The sequence below is a fragment of the Pholis gunnellus genome, assembly GCF_910591455.1.
Source record: "Pholis gunnellus genome assembly, chromosome: 6".
Classification (NCBI taxonomy): Eukaryota; Metazoa; Chordata; class Actinopteri; order Perciformes; family Pholidae; genus Pholis; species Pholis gunnellus.
In genome coordinates this window covers 7,546,775-7,571,817 of record NC_136532.1, presented here as the reverse complement: position 1 = coordinate 7,571,817, position 25,043 = coordinate 7,546,775, and the positions used below count along the sequence as shown (strand labels likewise).

Below are 25,043 nucleotides of genomic sequence, written 5' to 3'. Positions count from 1 at the left end.
GATCAAACCTCATCACCATTGGCTGGATCAACAAGTCACCGCATGCAGCTCACAAGCATCCGCGTCTTGTTCTGAAGCATTACCAAACACAAAGGCTCCGACACACCCACTGTAGTTCTCGACAGCACACCGAGGCTTAAGCAGGGCGGACAGTTTCCAAAACACAGCCTTCATCATGACTAGATGCTCCGTATCAATTATTGCGAGGAAGTTCAAAGGAGCCCCTACCTTTTTCAGTCGAGGACATCCGTCAATGTCAGCTATGATTAGGTCTCGAAAAAATACTCATTTCTTGGGAAGACTAGACTAACGTCCTTGCAGGTCCAACATGACAAATGTCCTGTATGGACAGCGTCAATTCTTATCAGCACCTCATTAAAAATGTAATGACCACATGAATATTTACCAAGTTTAATTACTGCTCCCTATTGCTATTCTGCCGAGCCCGAGCACACTCTTTCCCTTTTGCGGAGGGCAGTTTCTCTTCCAAGTGCCGGACGAACGCCTTCTTCCACCTTGATGAATATTGCAGGAGTCCGAGGTGTGCGAGCCATCGATGGAACCCGCCTCAATCAGCAGGAGAATCGATGGCGTACACTCACATTTGCAAAGGCGCTAATTGGCGGCAGTAAAATTCAGCAAGCTGCGTAATTTACCCAGGAGAGAAGCGGGAGCGAGTAAAGGAAGATCGGCTCATTTGTAGCAGAGATATTTGAAGGAAAAAAAACTGACATTCTGAAATCAGAAGGCCTTCAACAGATGCAGCGGAGAAGGAGCCAAAGGCCAAATTATTAATGTCTCTGCTTGTCAGGGACAGAGAAATACAAGCTCTTGAAGTAGGTTTTTCCTGCTGGTGAAGTCGAATTGGAATCGTCTTGACTGAAGGTCTTTTGACACTCACTGGCCCAACCAGAACTTCTTCTTTCTACCTATATGTTATGCTGACATCCATCCATCCATCCATCCATCCAATGGACAATATTAAATAATCATAAAGCCAAACAGACAAGAAGAAAAATGCAAAACAAACAATGCAACTGCAATTAGAAACATTATGTGAATATCTGTCTCGTTTATATTTTATAGACAGTTGGTGGAGGAGGACATGGAGGGCAAGGCCTCGACTCCCCCGACAATAATTGCACCTTTCTCACCTTCTCTGATGAAAAGGCACAGAGGAAGTGAGATCAGATTGCAGAGAGGGAGGGAGAGAAAAGTGTGGACATTTGTTGCATCATACCCCCCCCTCGGTCTTTCTCCCCATTATCTACACTATACTATTATTACTAAAAAAGTAAAACGCCAATAATGATAATTCAAAGTAAAAAAAAAGACTCTCAAGAGAATTGTTCAAATTTCATATTTTGTCCTCGGCAAACACAATATGTTTCAGTCACAAGAACAGCAGGTCTTTCAGAAAATATTAGAACAAATCTCAAGTGATTTGTTGCTTTGTGTTTACAATCTGCTGAGTTTGAAGCAGCTGTAATGTTTGTATGCCTCTGTTGTGAGCGAGTGTTGTTACAGGGAGGGGGTGGATGCAACAAAATGAACAACTGTGAAATCCAACGCAATCCAAAACAATAGCCTATTACTGCGACAAATACTACCTTGCAAAGATTATATCAGATAAAAAGGTATAGGGGGGGAAAATACACCTGAAACAAAATGCACAAATTACAGCCTTAAATCACACTGCAGTATTGCAACAACACATTTCTGACACAAAACTTTCAAATTAGAAGCTCACAAAGGCAGTAATTGTTGTGGACGAGATGCATCTGGTTCTAAGAGATGTGTCGGCGCTTCCATTCTCTGTGCAATATGCGACGTGGAAAAGAAGGCACAGGTTACAATGGAAGATGGATTGTATGTCTGCATGTGTTTGCTCCATATATTCATGTCTCAATAAGTCATATGCTTTTATTAAGACACAGAGAAAAAACTCCTTTAGCTGTGATTGGAGTAAAGTGCGCCTCTCATTGACACATGTTGTGTTGGCAACACAAAGAATGTCTCAGGGAAGAACCAACCTCCACTTCCTGTTTGATGCCATCTCTCGCCAGACATGAAAATGGGCACTTGAAAGGGGACAATATTGTCAAAGAGTGGGGACATATTGAGTGACAGCTTTTTGTTTTAGCTCTTTGAGGTCTCTGCCGTCTTGCTCTGCAGTAAGCTGACGTCTCCCCACTTTTGAATGTGAAAGCTGCTGTGAATGTGGCAATAGTTCTGACCTTGGCATCACAAGTGTAGCTGAATGGAAATGCAGGTTGATTGTTGTGTCGTGGTGCTCAATAGAAAAGACGTTATCAATGCATGAGTATCTGTGGAAAACATCTTTATTTCTACCAATACAGAGGCTTCGGTGTGTCATACTTGTGTATTCCAAGACCTTTGTTGTGATGGAAAACGTGCTGGTATCCGTATTTGCATTTCTACCTGAGCATACAGATGCAATCCGTGTTGAATTTCAATTTCACCAAGTCCGCCATTGTAGTCATGGCGGACGTTGCGTTGAAATGCAATCGATGGTACAAAAAGTTTGGAAAAACATGCAAAAGAGCAGAAGCAGTCCACAGATAATGTAAAATGAGCGAAAGGAGTATTCCACTGTCATTTTGAATATTCCTCCCCTGCCTCAATTCCACACATACAAAAGGAAAAGAGAAAAGAAAGCTTGAAGTAGTGTTTTATTCATCTTTATGTAAATCCAGTCATTTACGGTTGCCTTAACAAATCAGGAATCAAGTGTGTCAACATCTAGCAGGGAAGAAAGTGCATATGGGGATTACAAAAGAACAGAAACGGAACAAAAACAGGCAGCGGGAGACACCGGTTAAAGTCTACAAATCCTGACAAGGGTAAAATGAAGGTGTTTTTAATTGTCTGAAATCTCTATATGCTGTAGAAAGTTTACAGTTCTACCCAAACCCGAGGCTCAGCAAGCTATTGTTCACGTCGGAGTGACAGTGTGTGGAGGCTGAGCCCAGAGCTGGTTCACACCATAGAAAAATACCCTGGTTATTTGCATCTTTAACTGTACACTACTGAGTTTCTATAGGACAGATGAAAAACCTTTAACCCTCTGGTTATAGGCCCAAGACAGTTTTTTTTCTTTTCTTTTCTTTTTTTTTTTTTTGTACATCCTACACCACTAAGAAAGATAAATCCCTCATTGCATTGCTACATAGCTAATGTTACAAGAATATGCTCAAAACCAATATCAGGTAAATCCCACACAGTATTTATTTATATGTATATATCAAATAATAGGAATATGGTATTAGACAAACTCAGATAAACATTTCTTCAGCTAATTGGATGGCAATTCCAGTACCCACTCAGCATTAAGGCAACGTTTCCTCTTACCTGTCATCCCGGCGGTTGTGGTAATTATTCTGATAACATCGGCCAGGGTCTTTAGGTAAAGGCAACTTCTATTTCAAGCACTGTTTCATTTCATTCTGTACTGACTCAAGGTGATGCTCAGTCAACCCTAAATCTAAGCATGGCATCAAAAAACAGCATTGTTCCCAAGTCATACAGAGGCTCACTTCAACGACAGGTCATCTGTGGATGACCTCTCTGTGAGAGAATCTGGATGTAAACATGCCGTTTTTTGAGAAATAATCGACGCTGTTTCCCTGCCATGAATTAGCCGGGGGTTTGAACCTTTCTTCTGTGCCGTGACAATGTGCGTATGAAGTCACAGCGAAGAGCTCTGTCCTTCAAATGGAGCCCCGTCAAACATCTCAACACGTATGGGTGCACAAATGCCTTTAACACTGTACTGGACATCCAAGAAAAGAACAGGAAAAAAAAAAAAACTACTTGGACAAAATAAACATCACAAGATTCCTCAGAATGCCTCAAGTGAGGTCTGAGGCCCCGGCCGTCTTCTGGTCTTGTCATCTCCTGATCTCCAAGTCTCTGCTCCGTGTTTGTGCAATCTCGCTGCAGCAGTTGAGTTCAGTTTGAAGGGAGTAAACACTGCAGAGGGCGCAGCGCTCAGGAACATCGGCTCCTTTTTTTTTTTAATCTTTGCTCATTAAAAACAATCCTCGTCTGACCACCCCTTAATGTCTTTGATTTAAGGATGCGTTAGTTTGGATCTTTTCCATTTATTCAAGACCAGACCGTCAACCCCCCCCCCCCCCCCCCCCCCCCCTCCTCCTGCATCTTTACCCCGACTACATCCTGGGTGATACGGAGCACATTAAATGTACCAGAGCGTTGAAAACATGCTTGTTGGGGATGAATGCTTGGCCTGCGGTGTTGCTGCTTGCAGCTTTCTCGAGAACCGCTCACACAAACCACTTCACACTTTGCTTCCTTGGGTCCTCGGCAATACAGCAGCCATAGTTGTATCACACACGCACCAAAGCCACGGCTACTCACGATCAGAAACACCGGTGAAATACACTCGGGTTCACAGGGAAAAAAAACACCTTACCATCAGGCAAGGTAGGCAACCTCGGCCTGTGGCTAATACATTTACCTGACAGGAAAATGTTGCCGTTGCCGATTCAGATTTGACACATAAAATAATTCAAATATAACGCATTATTATTCATTAAAATGTCCAGCATCATATGGGAACTGAAAGTGCCACGTTGAACAGAGTGAAGTCCATTTTACATCGCACATAGTGCGACATAGGTTGTAAGCGAACTGCGGCCGATGAGCCCGCTGCAGACGAAATGCTGGACCTCTGCCAAACGGAGCGCTTTCTGCTTGTTTATTCAATGTTCATAGATATTGAAAGGCGCGCGTCCATATTCGCACTCCCACGAATCCCCGACAATACGCCCACCGAGTGTGAAGTAGATCGTCGGATGAACGGCTCTCGAGATGCGCAGGCAGACGGACGGAGAGTCCTCGCTGTATAGTTTGATGAGGCTTACTCTATCAACTGAGTAACACTCACTTAAAGCAGCTGACCAATAAAAGCTGTTGGTGCACCGCTTTGCCCCAAAACAAACTAGTCACTGAAGGGTCGAGTCAAAGAAAGTACATGACATTGTTGGGACGTAATATTACTTATTGACAATGATGATGAGGAAAATTCAGTCCACTTGTTGATTATAACCTATAATTGGAGTATAGTAACCACCTCGCTTAACTATAAAATACCAGGAGGTGGATATTTGACTTAAATTATTAAAATGAGAGATTTTTCTCCAAAGGAAACAGTTTGTGAACTGGACCATTGTCTGTGAGTGTGTAGCTACATGTTCACGTGCATGTTTGAACAGTGGATGAGAGGCAAACATGACTGAGCTGCAAATATTCTGGATGTGTGTCTGTACACAAAGAGGGCTTCTGCGTCGCGATGTGTGAGTGTGTTTGTGTGATCCAGCGGTAGCTACGATGTGTTCGTCGTGTTGGGGCTCCAGCCCATTTGATAAGCTCTCTCCAGGGTTCTCTTGCAATCCTGCATCACTGTGCTGAAAACAATGTGAGGGTACTGGACCACCAGCCTCTCCACCGTCTCCTCGTTCACCTGCAAAACACACACAAAGACACAAAATGATCATCAAATGATAAGAATCACCTCAATGACAATAAACATTAGCGGATGTCGGCAAATTAAAGTCCACTTACTCCTTTCTTTCCCCCAGATTTTGACCACAGGACACTGTCTTCATCAGCAGATGTTCAGGCGTCATGAGACTGTGGATGTTTAAACTCTCCAGCACTCAAAGCACTTGTAGGAAAGTTTAAATATCTACACTTCCATGACGACTGACAAAACTACATCTGCTGATGAAGACCGTGTGATGTGGCTGAAACATAAACAATATAACAACAATAAAACACTTTGGCTATAATCCATTTAAATACCATCATAATATCGCTTCATGCGTTTCCAGTGGAAGTGATGGGGGACAGAAATGTACAGTATGTTTGCAGACTTCAGCAGTCTGACTTAATCAAATCTAATGCGTCTCTTCTGAAGTTACTGGCGTTTGTCGTCTTATTTGATAAATTAGCTCCGTTGTCCAGCCCCTACGTTAACACACTGAGCGTCTCAGGAGGAAACCAATGGAGAACCGTTCCTTCAGTATCAGAGCAGAATTCCAGGGAGTCCTGGGTAGATGTATTAAAAAGAGGCAATCAGCTGAGAACCACATAAATGTAGCAGAAATATTGCTTTAGGTCTAATAAATACAGCTTTTAAAATGACTTAATTTAAACGGAGTAATCTAAAAATCTGTCGACCGTCTCTGCATCGCCCCATGATGCCTTATTAAGATAAGAAACACAGATTGAACGGTTAATGCCCTGTCAAAATGGCAGTCTACTGGACTAAAATGAAGGAAAAGCAATTTCTTAAGAGCATAAACAGTGTTTGCGAGTATGTATGCACACACACACACACACACACACACACACACACACAAACACACACACACACACACAGAGCTGGACGATGGCGATGGGTTCGGCACCAGAGGACGGCTGAGCTCACAAGGCTAATGAGGCCTCCGTGTTCTCGGAGGACTAGAAAGACGAGCAGCTATTAGCCGCTCCCGCACTCCTTTGCCAGCCTAACACTGCGTCAGACCGTCACCGAGAGCCAAGAGTGAGAGCGCCTGAGAATCTGACAAAGACCAGAGGCAGAGTAACCCTGGAGACCTTGAGGGGTTAACCGCAACCCACCCAGAACCAACCCCCCACACCCCACACCCCGCCCACCCGCGAGCATGACACTTTCCAGGGGAAATGATGTATAAACACTCACACACATGTTGAGCACACAGTCATCCGTTGTTGCCAAAGCAGTGTCAAAGTGTTTCACAGTTTCCCCCGAGCTCATTGCCCCAGAGCCCTTTGGTTTCTGTGCTTTCTGGAAGAGAAGTCTCGCCGGGGTAACAGCTCCCTGGCTCTTGCTTCGGTTCTGATCCGCTCCGGTTGATATTTTCTGTCTTTCTCTTCAATGAACACAATTTCTTTAAGTGGTGGGTATCAGCCTATTCCTTGTCAAGTAGAGAACATTGAGAGAACAAACGGCCAGAGTCAGGATAAAACCAGCAGAATCAGAGAGAGGAATAAGCTCGCTTTGTGAACAGACCACCGATTCTTCCCCGGTCACAGAGGGAAGAGGGAAACTGTCGAGCACAAGCAAATTCAAGAAGACTAAGAAGCAACAACAGCCTTCGCTTTGATCGCCAGAGAAAAGAAACAGCGAGCTGGAGTTCGGGTGCTTGACGCCGACACACAGAGGATTGACAGACTCTTTCAGGACACCGTCGATGCAAGAAAAATAAGATATAATCAAAACCGCAGGGTCAAGAAGTCTTTCTGATTCTCATCTCGTTTTTTTTCCCTGATCAGACGCTGTGAGGAAATTCTGCGAACAAGTGCCAAAAAAACAGGCCGGCCTCAGTTCTGTCTCCAGTCAGTGTTGAAGAGACGCAGACTGGCAGAGGGCTTTTACATTTGAAATAATAACCCTCTGACATCTCAACCGCTGAAAGGTGCATTCAAATCGGCGGGTAAGAGTGGAAATGAGAAAATTCCAGCAACAGTTGTACGTGCTGTGTTCAATGATTCATCGGCAAAGCTGATGCATTAATAAAACAGTGGTTCAGGATATTGCCTTAAAGAATTCAACACATTATGAGATAAAGTGAGAATTCCAACCGCCACTTTTACAAAACAAACCCTCTTGTGCCGAGAAGATCAAACTCGACAAGCGAAGCGACAATGTTGACAATACCGGTTGACCATGACGGGGGTCGTTGTGGATATTTCACCCTGGACGTGTATTCACATACAATAGGGAATGAAAGAGAATATAATAATCAAAGAACAAAAAAAAAAAGTGCCTTTTCTTGAAATCTACATTATTTCATGAGATCCCTGGCTGGACCAGAAGTAACCCGTGGAGCATATTTTATGTGTACAAGAAGAGTTTTCAGACATTTTATGAGCTGGAAATGCTGGAAATTCAGTGCGTAAAAATGATTCGCCAAGCAGATTTGGCAAATAAGTCATGACATGTAGGAAGCAGGTGACTCCCACTGAAGAGAGGAAACATCAGATCAGCATGGAGCCATAATTCCATCAAAGTTCTACACATCATTTTCATTGGTTTGACTCATCTCTTTGCGTCCTCTTCTTTTTGCAGTGGTTGAATGACAGCAGGCTGTAGATTTAGTGCCACCAACTGTTTATCTCAAACTCCTAATATTTGCTTCACAGTAGATGGAGACACTCATGCATTTCATTTTCAATCAAATTTGATTGGAAACTTGACTAAAGACGAGAGAATTCAACAAGCTGCTGGAACTTGAGGGAACGGTCTCTGGTTTAGGGAAGCTGGTTGTAAATTCTGTTCTTTTTTTTAGTTGAAGCACATTATTTTGTTGTATATTCATTCTTTGGAGAGAAAGGTTTAATAAATCCTGGCAAAGGAAACAAATGAAGTCGGTTCTAATAACAAGCAGTGTTAATGCACTCTCTGTCTTTCCCTCTTTGGGGGATTTGACCCAGCTGTCTGACCAAAATACTCTCTTGAATCATGAGCTTTTCATTGACTGTCTGGTCTGGCCACTGTTGGATCCTTTTCAACAAATTCAGCAACTGGCTCCAAATAGTCATCATTAGCGTTTATGTGACGAATGATTAACCTCACACCTGTTTTTTCTTTTCTTTTCTAATTATTTTGGAGTGATATTCAAGCCTTTGTTAGCTAGCGGTAGTGGGGCGGTAGCAGGAAACGAGGATGGTCAGGCCAGATTTGAACCGGCGTCCTAAACGGTTCATGGTCAGCGCCTTGAGCCCTTAGCGAACCTGTAGTTTGCCTACAAAGATGGCCGCACGTTGCCTTCACAGAGGTCCAAAGCAGGAGCAGAAGAACAGCTGAACCGAGGCCTCCGAACGCTGCCGCTAGAGACAAAGTTTGTTATGACATATGGCTGAGCCTCATTAGCAAATAAAATGACAAACCCCTGATTGCCTTCATAACATATTATGCTATATTCTTGAAAAGAGAATGAACCGTCCCCCAGCTCGTTAATCAGGGCTTAATTACAATTAAAACAAATCTAAAGAATAGACCTGTCAAACTGATGCGAGGCCATAACATCCATTAATGCTAATTTACTGCGGATCCACTTGCTGAGCAAACACGGCGCACACAAGATGGCTCCCAATCAAAAACGCTGAATCACTTTCCTAATTGCCGGTTGCAGCAACGCTAAATGTTTGAGTTGCACCGAGATCACTTTGATGGAAATCATGATAAGAACAGCTATTGCACTGACCTTGTTGATAAAACTCTGTGTGCAGCAAAACACGTTCCGATCATTTTTAAATGTTAATTACTGACACATGCAGCAGGCGTCAAATGATTGGAATTCAAACACCGTATTATGGGAGAGGGAAAAAGCCAATCAAGTTGAAGAAAAGAAATGATTTTACTATCAATCAAATCCAAGCCTGTATACATTAGAAATGGTTACAACACGGCACAGAAACTCATTGTACCTGGTTTGATTAATTGGCCTCTCAGAATGACATATGCCTACGCTCATTTTTAAAACATTTTATTGCCGGCGGATAGAAAATCTTGTTGACAGAAAATCAGTTAACGGAGGCATTTATGCATCACAGCATCCATTACCTCTCCTCCTAACTGAGTTACTGTAAATCTTTTCAGGCCTTAGAACAACAGCCTCCTGTAAAAGAAACCCTCTCCGAGCAAGTTCCCAGAGTTCCACGCTGCAACCCCTGTCTTTCCAGAACAAGGCTGCGTGTGCCCTTTGCATGGCTCTGTGGTATGTGGACCGAGACGCGATGACATCACCACACCTGCTTGGTATTTGCGGCTCAGAGGCTGGCGTTGGGACATGAAGGTCGGACCAAATGCTGCGGGTATCTGGCTGGCCGAGTCCTCTGGTTACAGCAGTCGTGCCACATGACTTGAAAACCGGTGATTCAGCCGTTTCTTCCCAGAGTGAAACTTTGTAAACAGGCAAAAACGACATTCGGTTGCTAGGCTAAACGGACTATAAAAACGGAAACCACTGTTGCGTCTGTTGTCAGGAATGGTGCATTCAATGTATTTGGCTCTGGCAGGGAGATTTTTTTTACCCCATGCAGTCCTCATCCAGCGTACTTACTGTACCACTCCTCCTCCCAACCTGCTGCCAAGTCTGTAGGGGAGCCATATGATAGAGCAGATCACTACTCACTGACGATCCTAATCTCTGCGAAGCATCTGGGAGCACAGCCATAGCTATCTGGAGCGAGGCCTATACTTATGATATTTTCCCCCCATTTTAACTTCAAAGATGCGGCGCTGCAGATCTAAGTGCGGCGTAATGCGTGCTGACGGGTAATGTGCCGTTGTCAGGGTTTACAAGAGGGCAAGAGAGGGATGAGAGGAAAACAAAAAGATGCATGTCTGATACGCCACTCGGCAAAAAAAGCACCTTTTATTTGAACAGGCTGTACAGTAAACGTGAATGGGTTGTGTGTGTGTGTGTGTGTGTGTGTGTGTGTGTGTGTGTGTGTGTGTGTGTGTGTGTGTGTGTGTGGGACAACAGCTCCTCTACTTTCTGCATGTGACGGCTTAAGGGAAGCGACAGCGCGTTCCCGAGCTGACCTCTGTTCTCTCGTGGGGAGTCCTCTTATCTGCTCTTTTTCTTAACACTGAGCTCTTCTTCTTTTTTTTTCTTCTTTTAAGTCTGATCCTCTGATGCAAATGCACTCTATCACTACGCAAAAGATACATTTACCGCAAGCCCCGGGCCTTCCTAAGCAGTGCTGTAAAGCGCGTCGTAAAGATGACTAATGCGGCTGCAGTTCCCATTCTCAGTGGGAAAAAGAAGAAGAGGGTCGTAAATCGATAATCAGATACACAAACACAAAGATGCATATCATATTAGACCGGCGTGGTGAGAACACCCTGTAAGTGCTCTTAGCAATCAAGGTAGGGAAGTGGAATAAAGAGAGAGTTGAGGATGTAGACGGCCTTAAAAAATATATACGGCCGCCACTCCTTCTGAATATATCAAACCCACCGAACCTGTAGTGTACGCCGCAACAATGACCCTGAAGAAGCTACAAAACAGTATTGATATTGCACAACTTAAGAACTGTATCTAAATGCGCGCAGATATCAGAAAACTAAGTGCAGTGGTTTTCTCTTTATTTCCTCTGTGTTTTCATTCAGGTCTGCAGGCCAGACTACTTATTTTTTTTTTTTCTTCTTCTTCCCCCACATTTTCTTGGGCCATGTGGCAGCCATTGCTATGGTCCCAGGCGCATAAAGAGAGACAAATACCCCCCGTTCCCTGTCTCCTCCCATGTAGAGAGTGTATCAGTCAACCAGTAAATACATTTGGGGTAAATGCTTAAAAAGCCTGTTTAGGCAGCAGAAGAATGCAGTGCATCAGGTCTCAGTAAAAGGCAGCTTAAACAAGTCTGGGTTTAAACAGGCCAGATTTATAGCCTTCTTTAAACTGCTCAGAGGAAAAGCCCCAGTTGTAAAGTTTCTAAACGAGTGACTGGACAACTGAAGGATAGTTCTCCCACTCCGATAAGGGAGGGCGAGGGAGGGCGAGGGGAGTGAATGGAAAAGAAAGAAGAGGATTTCTGAAGTGTCGGGACAGAAAAGAGGTCGCCGCAAACTTATTCTGAAAGGATTCGATATTTCTAAATGAACTATCGATGCACTGGATTGGAAGCTTAAGGAATAGACTTGCTCTTTACCGAGGAAAGCCTGAGCTCAAACATTTTGATTTTGTCTCAGAGAGCCCTCACAGAAATCTGCAGTGCATGGCTCTGGGTGCGCTTTAAAAAAAAAAAAGAAAAAAGAATAACAGGTCAGGCACCGCTTGCGACAACCGAGGTCTGGTCCCGCTCACACACCCTCAGCCCTGCACAACATCAGACGGCAGCCGAACTGAAAAAGCAGGGTGTCAGTGCGTACACTCACAGGAGGAGGAATGGGGGCTCAACTGAACAGGGTCAGAGAGAGAGGTTCTGGAGGCCAGGTTTGTAAACCCCACACTCCATCACGCGTGACAAAGGTAACTAGAGGAATGTGTGAGTGAGAGTGTGTGTGAGAAAGTGAGAGAGAAAGAGAGAGAAAGTGAGAAAGTGAGAAAGAGAGAGAGTCAGTCTCAGTCTCTCTCTCTCAGTCTCTCTCTCCCTCCCTCCCTCCCTCCCTCCCCCGCAGGCCTTCTTATCTCTGCAGACTGCAGGAAAACATTCCATAACTCAAGAGGCTTTTTCACAATTTATGTGTTAGTCCCGGTGAAACACTATCACGGCTCCATCTATTAGGTAGAACTAAAGCAAAGCTAATTAAACTGGGAGGTGTTGCGGTGACACGGTGAACCAACCAACTTAGTTTGGATGTTTTTGTAATCACACTCATCCATTTCTACAGAATTGCTTACTTAAAATGAAGTGCTATAAAAGATAAAACATGCCACCAAACTAAAGCATGAAAGTACGCTTTTTATTAAATTAATGAAATTAAATGAAATCTGGAGTAAAAAGAAACAAACGCCACAATAATAACATTGATGCGGCCACAATTAACTTCTGTTAATGGCTGTATTATCTTCTCATATGATAGATTTATTCATCTTTTTACTATCTTAATCATACAAGTATAACATCCAATATAATGAAGGATACAATGCCTCACATTTCCACTAGTTACCTAGTTCCTAGTTACCAAAACCAGGGACCCGATTCAGTCCAGATCAAATTCTATAGCAGCAGGTCTGGAATCTCTATCAGCTGTGATCACGACTAACTCGGTTTGTGAAGCGAGATGGAAAGAGTGAGCTGTAAAGTGGTCTGTTCAAGTTGACCACATTTTGGATCTATTTTGGACTGACTGTCCTCAAGCCCCTTACAGATGGGTTTTTCTTCATGAATAATATATCATTTAAATCTATAAATATTAATATAATCAATTTGGGTTCAGATGGGTTTCCCACAGGTCTGTTGCGGACTGGGTCCACTGAGACTCTTCACCACGCACGCTGAATTTTTTGACAAATAAATAACACATTTGGTGTCAAAATAAATCCAACGGTTCAAGACATAACCTTCAGAAGCCCTAAACTTCTTCTGTTCAGGAGTTAAATTGATGGCGTCGTGAGAAACACACAAAGAGAAATGCAGGCGAGAGAGAGAGAGAGAGAGAGAGAGAGAGGTGGAGAGACAAACGCAGAGAGACAACCAGAGACAGAGACGGTGAGTTAACAGCAGACCTGTTGAATGTCCTGTAAACTAAAACCACTTCTTCCTCTTCAGATGGCAAACAGCACGATGTAGCACGATGGACAGACACACACACACACACACACACACTAAAACTTTTACAACAGATTCCAGGGCAGCTTAGTGGAGGTCAGACACAAGCAGAATTCCTTGAAGATAATCACAACAGAGCGACTTTGTTTAATTTTTTTCTTTTTTTTGCCTCGTCTGACTCCCTTGTTCTTCAGAATAAATAAGGAATGAGGACAGCTTGACCCTGTCCTCTCAAAGAACACCGTGATGCAAAATTCATAGCGACTCTTTAGAGCGAGGAGAGCGAGGGTTGGATTTGCAGACCGGCCGGAAATATGCACACGAGGCGGTGAGCAATACTCCGCGACCTCATCTGTAAGCCCGACGTTTGGACGCCACCTACTGTAAAGTGATTATTCTGAATTGTAGGTTAATTCTGAATAATCACACGAGGACACTGCAATCAAAGTCAAGCTCTTCTGTATTTACAAAGGTCAACGAGAGACGTCGTGGACACAGATTTCAGCCTTTTGTTCGCTGTCAGGGGCAAACATAACATTTTGACAGCATGATACATCTGCATGTCTTTGTCTTCTGAATTGTTTTGCTCTTTTTCTCAAATGTTCACCGAGCAGCCATGAGTCATCTTTCCTCTTCAAAAATGTATTCAAAGCGTTTACATCCAACGGCTACTCTGTTCCCAACAGATTATAAAACTGGACATCACTCAGAGGCTCCATCGATCCCCTCCCGCCAAAATTTCACAAGCTCCTCTGGATGTATTCAATTTGTACAGACACGACGTCCAGCGAGGGGGGGGGGGGGGGGGGGGGGCTACATTGTCATTAGCATTAAATAGCTAATTCATCACCAACACAGCCAGACGTCGCGCCCGAGGGGCTGAAAATGGACTGTGACCTCCTGCCGTCTCTCTCAAAGTCCGGGAGACGGAAACATTGAAATAAAAACATTGAGCCAGACGTTAGTTTATTCCCGAAAACATATCAGGATTGGAAAGTCTGAAGTATCCAGACCACACTGAGTCTGGTCTGCTGTCTGTCCATGACTCCATGAGATTATGTTGACCTCCGTTGTGATGAGTAAACAGCGCTGGATGAGGAAGAGGAGGAGGAGGAGGAGGAGGATGAGGGGGAGGAAAAAACGGGGAAAGGCTGGAAGACAACAACAGGGGGGATGGGGGCAACTTGGATGAACTAATTGAATGAACAAAAGATGTGAGCAGCATCCAAAAAGTCAAACAACCTTGGCTGTCCTTGCTTGGAGGAGGCTAAGGGGAGGGAGGAACGGAAAGGGGTAAAAAAAATATATAAAATAAAGTGAGGACAAGGTGGCGAGAGAAGGCAAAGGAACGCATGAGTGTGTATGTGAGCCGGGTGAGGTCAGGTTTACGTGCGTCTGGTAGATTTCTGTTGAAGGGCAACTCTGAGATTCCCTTCAGATACGCAGTGAACTCTGTCAATGTCTCACTTTATTTCACCCCATCTCCTTCACTGTCCCTTGCTCCTGCCCTTTTAGAAACGAGATGAAGGGATGATCAGGAGGCGGCTCCAGTTAAGACCGCCAATCAATACAGCTCTTCTGTGTGGGGATGAGACTCTGAGATTACACCGAAAATCACAAACAGCAAATGACTCTTTCAGACTACTTTCTCGACTTTGAACGTTCGGCTCCGACTGAAGCCGGGGGAAAACGGGAGCCAGGGAGGCTGCCTGATGCCGTGCATCTTTCTCCTAATTCCCCTCCCTTCGCTTTAGCGCCCCTTTAAAACCAAGAATCCCCACCGTTCACAATAACAACACTCATCAGAGAAAGTTTGGCCCGGCTACCAAACTCTCATTTCCTAAACGAGAGTTAAAATGCCTCCTAACTCTTCGACATACTTCATCTTTGTTTTCCTCACTCCAAACCTCCAGGCCCTGAACAATTAAGCCCTTGTTTATGTCTGCAAATTGCTGTGCCGTGCCTATCTGTGTATCGTCCCCGGCAGCTGGATGCACCAGTGGAACGACTGTATTGATTGGGATGTCTGTTCTTTTAACAAGGTCTGTCTGGTTGCTCTATCTAGGGGGGGGGGGTGCATCGGTGCTCATACCTGTTCCCCAAACGCCGCTCCGCCTCAATTCAGGTAATGGGAGCACACTTCAAAACTGCTTACACAAAACACTTTTTCGGGGGCGCATTTGTAAAGGGAATAGCCGGCTCATTCTATTGTTTCCTGTTTTTATCCAATTTTACTTTTAGTTTCTCTTGGTTTGTGTCATTCTTTGAGCCCCTCATTTTACTCTCTCTTCCCCTCCCTCATCTCCTCCATTACTATGATGAGTAACTCTTCCTCGCTCCACCGGCTGTCCCTGAAGGGGGTCGGTAGCAGTCGGTGTCATTATTTTCCATAGTCCGGCTTTCGTGCTGACTGTGTGAGTTTGCCTCCCTCTCTGTTTCCCAAGTCGGACTTGCCCATTTGTTTTCGCTCTAATGAAGTAGTGGAAAAGAAAGAAAAGAAAGAATGTAGGTGAGAAGAGAGGAGGAGGGGAGGGGAGGGAAAAAGATGAGGGGACATAAGAGGAGGACAGAGGCAAGGGGAGAGGATGGACAGGAGAAGAAAGAGGATGAGAGGGGAAAGATGTACATTTGAGCTGTGAAAACGCTTTGAAAGAAAACATTCCACTGAGGCTGAAAAAGATCAAACCCCCCAAAGTGATACATCAACAGAGAAGAATGAGTTACAGAGTGTTTCTGCACAAATGAATTAAGCTTCCCTGTGACCGGACACTCGTCTTAAGTTTGCGGTTCGCCAAAAAAGCCATACATGTAACAGCATTTGTGTGACTTTGGCATGTTTATGTGCGTTTCTGCCTCAGCGTCTCTGTGTCTGCCCAGCCCGGTGAGCAGAGTGTTGTTACTACATCGCTATAAGTTTAGTTGAAATTGACCTCAGACGGCAGTGAACTGAGTTTCACCACCCGGAAGCCTGGAAATAAGACACGATGTTCCACCGTGTTTGTGGAAGTGTAGGAAGAGGAATTCCTCCCACAGAGAAGGCCGAACATTTAACAACAGACTCAATGGGGAGCCGTGCTTTTTTTTTTCTTTTTTTCGCCAACATGCGCGGCGTTGCCGAGCAAAAAACGGATCCGTTTTTTCAGAAGACTGAGGCGCTATTTTCTTTCAGCTGAATGCTTCAAAAGACTGAAACAGAGTCACAGCTGAAAAGAGTCGAAATGAATTGATTTGATTATTTTTTTTGGGTGAGTCCGGATCAATCGCATTCCTTCCCCTCGTCAGAAGCGGCTCGTTTGGCCCTGAGGGCAGAGGGGTGTAATCATTTGAGGCAGGCGGAGCACGCCATTCGCCCGCGCCTGGAGGGGCTCTGATTTCAATGCTCCATTATGAGCCGTGTTCACAGCAAATAACATAAATTCCTCTCGGAGAACACACACTGTTGCACAAGGACACGTCGTATTTGAGCGTGTGTAAACACACTGAGACACAAAGGAAATCCTTCAGACGGGCAGGAGAGGAAAAAAAAATCAGAGGGACAAAGGCACACATACCACACCATCCAGCTCTAAATAAGAAAATATTCTGACAATCAAAACTACACATGGATCTGTGCTTGTGCTCGGTCTGTTTGTACAGAGTTAAAAAAAAATCTTTTTTTAAAAGAATCTTGAATTCTTCATATCAGTCCAAATGGCAGTGGACACAGAATTCAGGCTGCCTGACAGGAAAATGTATACAGTACGGAAGCATGTTAGTATAAACTGTGACGGAGGAAATCGATCCTTCACACTGCTCCACATGAGGAGAGCCAGATGGATCCTGTTAACAGTTCTTAAAATGAATTCTACACTTTCTAAGTCCTGTGACATTCGGGGAAGCTGGTACATTAAAATTCCCGGCGTTTTGACAATTCCAAACAAATTTGCACAGGCCGAGCTGCGCTGCCGCGGCGGAGGGCTGGCTGGGTTGTCAAGGTTATCACAAGACCGTATTTGTCCAAAGACATGACGGGACCTCGTCTGAAACCTAACTCCACATCAGTTGGCGTGGGGGAGAAGGGAACAAAGTGAGGGAGGGAGAGAGGAAGAAATAGAGCGAAAGTTGGACCATGATTTGTTTTAAATAGCCAAATGTAGGCCGCAGGAGTTCCCTGAACATCTGTATAGCAGACGGGCTTCGGCTAGCCTTGATGCTGATGAGGCTATGAATGACTGTTTATTACTGTGATATTGTAACTAGACCGGGGGAGGGGGGGTTTCTACCTGTGTTGCAGTTATTTCTACTAAATTCCTGCAACGTACACATCCTGAAAAGAAAAACCAAGCAAAGTCCTTGTAAGGGAAATATTAACTCTGGGAATATTTGCAATATGTCCAAAACACTGTCAACACAGATCTCACCACTTGCCAAAGCCCACCATTGCGTGTATGTGTATATAACAATTTATATTCGCAATGGAAACATTCACGGCTGGTACGCAAATCAAAATGATTTCAGGTCGGGGCCACTGTCAAAGACAGCATGTTGACTCAGACAGTGGTCGGCTTAACGGGTAAATATTGAGATGTTTCCTCAAGTGTGTAGATCCTGGAGCTGAGCTGTTGGGGGTCGAGCGAAGAGCGTTGGAGCAACTTGAGAAAGCACCATCCAAAATCTAGAGAACACATTCTGAACTGAAGGAGTTTTGCCTGGAAGCCGCTCCCGTCCTTGTCCCACGTTTTACCCCAGAATGTACTCCTCAATAAGAAATATGAGATAAGTAGCGTTGACCTTATATACGCTGGTCATTCACGCCGTCAACATTGGGCTGAGGAAAGAAAGTGACGAGCGGACGCACGGGCAAAGCTACGCCATATTTGTTATTTGAAACAATTTAGCCATATAAAATAAAAAGCTCAAATGGATTTGTCAACATAAGGACAAGACGCTGTGGCGGAGAGAAATCCCAAGTTAAGTAATTTGCACAAGACTTTCATTATGTGGGAACCTTGTGGAATTGAGAGTTATCCTCCAGCTTCTGCGTCTTCCCAGAACTGCATTAAGTGCAGAGATGAGATTAGTTTGCCCCGAGATTGAATTGGACATGCCTCCGGATTGTACTGCTGCGATACACAAATAAAGCGTGATACAAATTCTAGAGGCTGAAATGTCAAATGCAAACCAGGAAAAAAAAAAAAAAAAAAAAACACGTCTAAATTGAATGCGCCAATACTAATAAAATTGTACAAGTGCATTAAAACACTGATTTGGTTTAAGAGACACAGCATGCAACACACACTACAGCCACTGTGAACCCTTTCCCACCAAGCTGTGGTCAAAGCACTTGTCATTGTAATTCGTTTAAAAACTACTGTGAAGGTTCTATTTTTAGAAAATGTAACGTGTGTAATGTGTGTAATTCGATCAGATTTTCAAAGACACTTGACTTCCTCGAGCAAACAGAAGAAGTGAAGCCAAACCGAAAAGTCACCCGCTGATATCGGACTATAATGCGATCTGATAAAGATATCAAACCTCCCCTCAAGCTGCGAGTTGTTTTCGGAGAGGAGTGCCAGCTGCAGGACAATGCCTCAATGTGAGATACATAAAATTCCAATCAAATGTTAGAGAGAAAACAGAAGCACGGATCTGTTGTTGAGGCGACTGAAGGATCTCAAGAGGGGAGCAGGAGGGGCAGGAGGTGTGAGGGGCAGGAGGGGAGGACCGAGAAGGGAGTACAGGAGGGCGAGGGAGAAGGCAGAGCGTGCTCACTGCTGCCCCTGGGCTGACTTGTAGATGACCACAATTCTCTGCTTCTCACCTTTTTACCTCTTTAACTCGCTCCGCGGCTCTCTTTTTTCCCTTTTTTTGCCGTGACCTCGGTAACGACAACCTATTTCTGTTTATTTGTTTCCCTCCGAGCGAACTTCGTATTACACCCATTCCTCTCTCCTGCTGCACCTGAAGCCTGACTTCATCTAACTCCCCTTCCACGCCTAACATAATATAAAAAAACACAACAACAAAGAATGAAAGAAGGTACAAGCCTGACCGACCCTCACCTCAAGTACTCCAGGCTCATTTGCAATGCTAAACAAAGTTTTAGGGCGGAGAAATGGGTGAAGGGGACCGTCATGCAGTGAATTAATTTTCCTGATGCAGAGCTGGTAACGTGCCTGACCTTGGAAACTGTCAAACTCTTCTCTCTGCTCGATTCACGCTCTATTACAACTCTAATAGCACCGATTACTGCTTTATTTAGCTCCGTCATCCCCAAATCCTCTCCTTCAGAGCAGAGGAAGAATAATTATTCATCTTTCCATCCTGGGTGAGTTTGTTCGGCAGGAGAGTGAAAGCGTAAGGTGGAGACGAACGAATAAAAAAACTGTTATTCCAGAAAAGATGTGCTACATTCCGGAGCAGATTTTTATTAACATGGCCTGAGGTATCGATTGTTGGGTCACTGAGTTGGCGAGGCAGCGGGGAACCAAATGAAAATGGGCATCTAAGTAATCACCTGCTATGTAATGCAGTTACTCTTTATTACTCCTAGATAAATATGATAGATACGCATTCGCGTCTGCAATAATGTGAATTGAGCGCGTCGCTTCATCACTGAGACCTTACATACGGGGTCACCGGCGGACCCCTCGTATGTTTTAATTTCATTACGGCACAAACAGATAAATATGATACACCGGCGTTCTTGTCGCGCTTAACAATCTCTGGGCGGGCATCTTTATCGGGAAAAATCCATAGGGTCAACCTCGAGGCCCCGACTTGCAGGGCTTTATAATGTAGAGATAAAAATGATGAGTTCTCAACCTGGTGAAAGGCCTCGACTATAAGTCAAAGTCTCTCCTCCCTCATTTTCTCCCCTGCCAACATCCACTCGCACTTTTTTTTTTACTGCGCAGCAGGGAGGTTTAAATTAGTTTAGCCCAAAACCCTAATGTGAAATTTAGCCGGAAAACAAAAAGGCTTATTAAAACATACTATTACACTCAGCAGGCCCACCAGCATTGAGATTATGGCCTGGTGTTGTACAAGAAACCAGGCTGCACAATATCTGTAAAGTTTCTGGTGTCGAGGCAGCTGTTCATGCTCCCTGCCTTGTCTGCCCTCATCCCACTCATGTCACGCTGAATGATCCCACACTAAGTGGATGCATCTGTGTGGCAGGAGCTCCGCTGAGCCAATTGGAGAGGTGGGTGGAGTTGTTGCCATGGCACTGCAACTGCATGCGCTTCCCTCAGGTTGGTGATTGGACGGGTAAGAGGCCAGATGAGAGTTAAGGGGTGACTTTGCCCCTCAGACCCAGAGACGAGTGGGTTGGAGAGGGGTCATCGTGTCACTTTAGGTCGGTTCTCGCCCGACCGGCTGATCACTTGGGCACAGGCAGCGGTCGGCTTAGCGACTCCACACGCTCTCCTCCAGATACTTTCTGTTGGCCCGTTGCCTGGGTCTTTTGAGGAGTTCATGTGTATGTGTGTGATTATGTAGCTGTGTTGAGCAACAGATATATATATATATACCATAAAATGACAACTATCAGACATTTTCATGTAGCATTTATACCAATGTCAGTATCTCCTTAAAGCATGACTGTATCGGCCAATATGGGCATCGCTGAGCAGGACTGCTGTCATGGAAATATTGGATTTAAACACACGGTTGCAGGCGTAATGCATATGATTGTATTATTACAATTATATAGTCTATTTTAAAATGAAATATTAGCAAGATTCATTATTTCTGAAAATATTGTACTATGCCTACTATTAGTTGATGATTATAATTCTGCAACCCCCCCCCCCCCGCCACACGCCAATTTTTTTGCAGTTCACATCACCAAAAGAAGACAAAAATTCAGATTTTCTGCATTTAAAAACATCGGCAGAAGCATCTTTTGAAAGAACTGCACCCCACACACTTTGCAGTATATACTGTGCAGTACTGACAGGAAACCAGACAGCGGCAGCCATTATGGGCCGAGCCTCGTTACCTTGTCACATCTCATGAGGCCCAGGTAGCGGAGGGACTTGCTGCTCTGGGCGATCTGTGTGGCTCCCTGGTCCGTGATGTCCTTACACCAGCCGGCGTCCACCGTCTCGATGGTGCTGCTGTACTGGCCTATGGCTATCAGAGCTGTGGACACAGGAGGAGGACAGAGAGAGGGACGACGGGGGAGGGAGGGAGAGAGGGAGGGAGGGAGGGAGGGAGAGAGACAAGAGAAGGTGTTAGTCTGACAACCTCTCTCATGCAAATGTGGCGATGGCGATGGCGGCAGCCTCCCAAAGGGACTCACAGAAATTCGAAGACGGAACCTTGGGCAAGTCATCTGGCCAGTTGTGACACATAATTCCAATGTTTGCACAACACCTTGAAAATGTACACACACACACACACACACACGGTAACACTCTGAAATACACACACGTGTTTGTTCAGACCGCTGCAGGATTCATCCATTAGAGCGTTGGCATGAGTCACGGCAGTGAAAGGCAGTGACACCGTGCCAGGGTAAAGTGTGACTCCATGCCAGCGTATGATTTAATTCTGCTTGTGTATGTGTGTGTGTGTGTGTGTGTTGACTGGTGCCAGGGCAAAAAACTCAGTGCCAGCAGGGTAAAGAGTATCCACCGAAACAAATATCTGTCAGTGTCTGGGGGGCTTTGTTGCACCTCGGAGCATGTGTGTATTCACGCCTTCGTGCGCACATACCTCACACGTGTTGTTCTCTTGATACTGCCTTCATTTATTTTTCATCAGAGCACAAATTAAAATGTGCGGCAGACAAACAAGACGAGATTAAACGGCCTGTAATCTATCTCGAATAAAGACGCGCTCTCTGTTGCATTAACACACAAGCGCACGCGGAGACACAACAATCTCCCTCATCAATCGTTGACCCGTCAATCGACGGGCGGATGGAGGAGACCTGTGCTCCGCCAGTCGATTGATAGCGCTGCACGGTGATCGATTGGCAGGTCCTCCGCTTTGTTCTCCCCCCCCCCCCTCTCACGCGGCCATCGCTAATGAGAGTGGGAAGGGAGGAGTCGGAGCGAGGGGATGAGAGAAAGATGAAAGGAGGAGGCCAAAGACAGGGAAAGCCTTTGACACCTTCAAATAGTTACTTAGCCCTGATGTTGTTGTTTTGTTTTGCTTTTCATTTGCAGAAATCCATTTCACTTGGAAACTTTGTCTTCCACAAACAAGCTTAGGACTCAAACATCACTTAAACGAGGTGAAGAACTTTGTCTCTACAAACTTGTTTTTCATGTTCAGTTCCTTCCCGTCTCCCCCTTCATCGCTTTTATCACCAGCACTTTCCTAAATAACTCCACATATTACAGTATTAAATAACATGCAATCAGCAGATTGTTGATGTCACCGCACACGCAGACTCACTGGCCAAGACTTTATGTGTGTGTGTGTGTGTGTGTGTGTGTACACTGTGGAGCGGGAGCTTGTTCCCACAGGAGAAGGGAAATGAATAATCTTATGCTTTTTGAATAAACTGCATGTATTTAGCTGTCTTTCCTCTCGACCAGCTGGAGCTATGTAATGTAGCTTCTCTCCCACACACACACACACACACACACACACACACACACACACACACACACACACACACACACACACACACACACACACACACACACACACACACACACACACACACACACACCCATCTTGTGTACAGTATGTAACATATGTAATATATAGCTCCGGGCACTTGGAGTGCTCCACATGTGGTTCCCTTTGTGCTCCGGCATGCTATTGGATGCCATGCATAATGGCACATTATGACTGAACAGGCAGTAACATGGCTTTGAAGCTACAGAATGTTTCATGTAAAACGGCACCATGGGGAAGAGGCTCCATCAGGCCAGATGGGTGAACAGCACACAGAGTAGCCATGTTTTTTTTTTAGTTCTTTTTTTTACTAGTGGTGAGCTGGCTAAGTATTCTAAAAATGGAGACGTGTTTCCGTATGTGTGCTTGAGTGTGTGAGAGACTGGCTCCCCCATCCTGTTCCCCATGTCATGTCCAATCACATGATCCCAAATTCGATTACCGGGGCTCAGACCTCTCGTCTGATGTTAAGACACACACACACATATTGCTGCTGTTAAAAAAAAAGAAAACTCCCTGCAGACTTCCTTCGGGACTTTTCTAAAAGAAACGGAGAGATCAAATAAAATAGGAGCGCTTCACAGTTAACCGAAGCAAACAACAGAACTCCCCTCCACCAGCTCCAAGTCCCTGCTTCTTCCACTTCGACGTTATTTCTTTCAACCTGACAGACTGAGAGGATCGAAGCGGACAGGTGCCCACCACGGTGAATGTATAAGAAGTGCGAGTGAATACATTGACCATGCATTTTCCTGATTACTCTGCTGCACTCACCTAAGCGCGCAACCGTCCTGCTCTAAATGACTGAATTACAGCCTCCGGACTTCATGCAGAAAACATGTGGCAGTTTGAGATAGCTGCCGGGAGAAAGCGCAGCGCAAATATCCCTAAACATCATTTTGTTATGCTCTCAAGTTGGTCAACTGGAGAGTCAGATAATGCCTCTGTTAGGAGGAGCCAAATGCGAGGCTATTTAGACATGTTTAGTAAGTTCATCTGGTCACCATTACAGTCTAATATCCCTGTGTGTGCTCTGCTTCGCTCCCTCCTCCTTTCAGCTCCAGCTGTCGAATCTAAATCCTCGGCTACTTTTGCACCTTTTTAACTGCAGTCCACCAGTTGTGCTCACCTTGTCAGACATGGAGAGTTCAACTGGACAGTGTGTTTAAAATGTGCATACAAAAATATGTCAAGAGGAGTTTTATCTATAATTTCAACGTTATATTCATACTATCATTTCTGGGGTAAAAATACAATAGTACTACCCGATTTGCTTTTTAAGGGTGGATGCTATTAACTGACAATTGCATTGCTTGAAACGTGACCAACTATAATGATTTGATTTTAAATACAGGGTGTTCAAAAACTCTTGACTATGAGGGACTATGGGAGCAGGAAATTGTCTTTCCTGACTGATAATGATTTTCTGTCGGAGAAATAGATGAAGCGATATGCACGAGAAGTTTAGGTGGGAAAGATGTGGAAGAGTCAGAGGAGAAGAGAGGCGAAAATCCCATTCTGGCAGCAGGAGCTGTGACTGAGTGGTGACTACACACTCTCAGACGGTAATGAGGACACACTCTGCTGCCCTGCCTGAAAATGGCTTTAGGATCTGGCTCTCTCTGTGTGTGTGTGTGTGTGTGTGTTTACACCATCTCTTTAGTGTGAAAAGAAGCAGAGAGAGACAGAGATTGCGCTTAAATCCTAGTATATATCATTCATTTTGAGCATGGCGCATTTCACCAGTCTTTTACTAAATCTGTCATTTGGAGATAAAGCTATGTCATCATACGAGAAACAGGTGGGGATCCCATTTAGAACCAACTGCTCCAATTTATTTAAGCAACTCCTGGGATACGGGTCAACTTACCCTCCCGTCAGTCAATCACCAAACAACAAATCAGTGAATGGATCAATATAAAGAGTCTCATGGACCGTTTAGTGCCTTTAGGAACGGTATTTCTGTGTCAAAACCAGAACCGGCAAACCGCTCACTGCTGCAATTCTGTCATTAACATTTCTCCGAACATTGGATTTTAAGTGCAAGGCGCTACTCGTAGCTTTCAGTTAAGGAACCGAGGTGACAAATGACGAGCAAAGGTGGATAACCGGTGTTCCATTAACTTCTACATTAT

At 44.6% G+C, this 25,043-nt stretch overlaps 1 protein-coding gene across 1 annotated transcript in view; it reads right to left on the bottom strand.

Annotated features, from left to right (window-relative positions):
* Positions 1 to 4,194: 4,194 nt before the first annotated feature.
* The window catches only part of fbxl17 (F-box and leucine-rich repeat protein 17), a 193,454-nt gene continuing 172,605 nt past the window's right edge, over positions 4,195 to 25,043 (bottom strand). Inside the window, exons 10-11 of the mRNA XM_079160972.1 lie at positions 21,275 to 21,417; positions 4,195 to 5,506 (exon numbers count right to left, since the gene is read on the bottom strand). Of these exons, the coding sequence (XP_079017098.1) occupies positions 5,369 to 5,506; positions 21,275 to 21,417 (281 nt within the window). The 3' untranslated portion in view covers positions 4,195 to 5,368. The remainder of the gene's footprint in view (positions 5,507 to 21,274; positions 21,418 to 25,043) is intronic.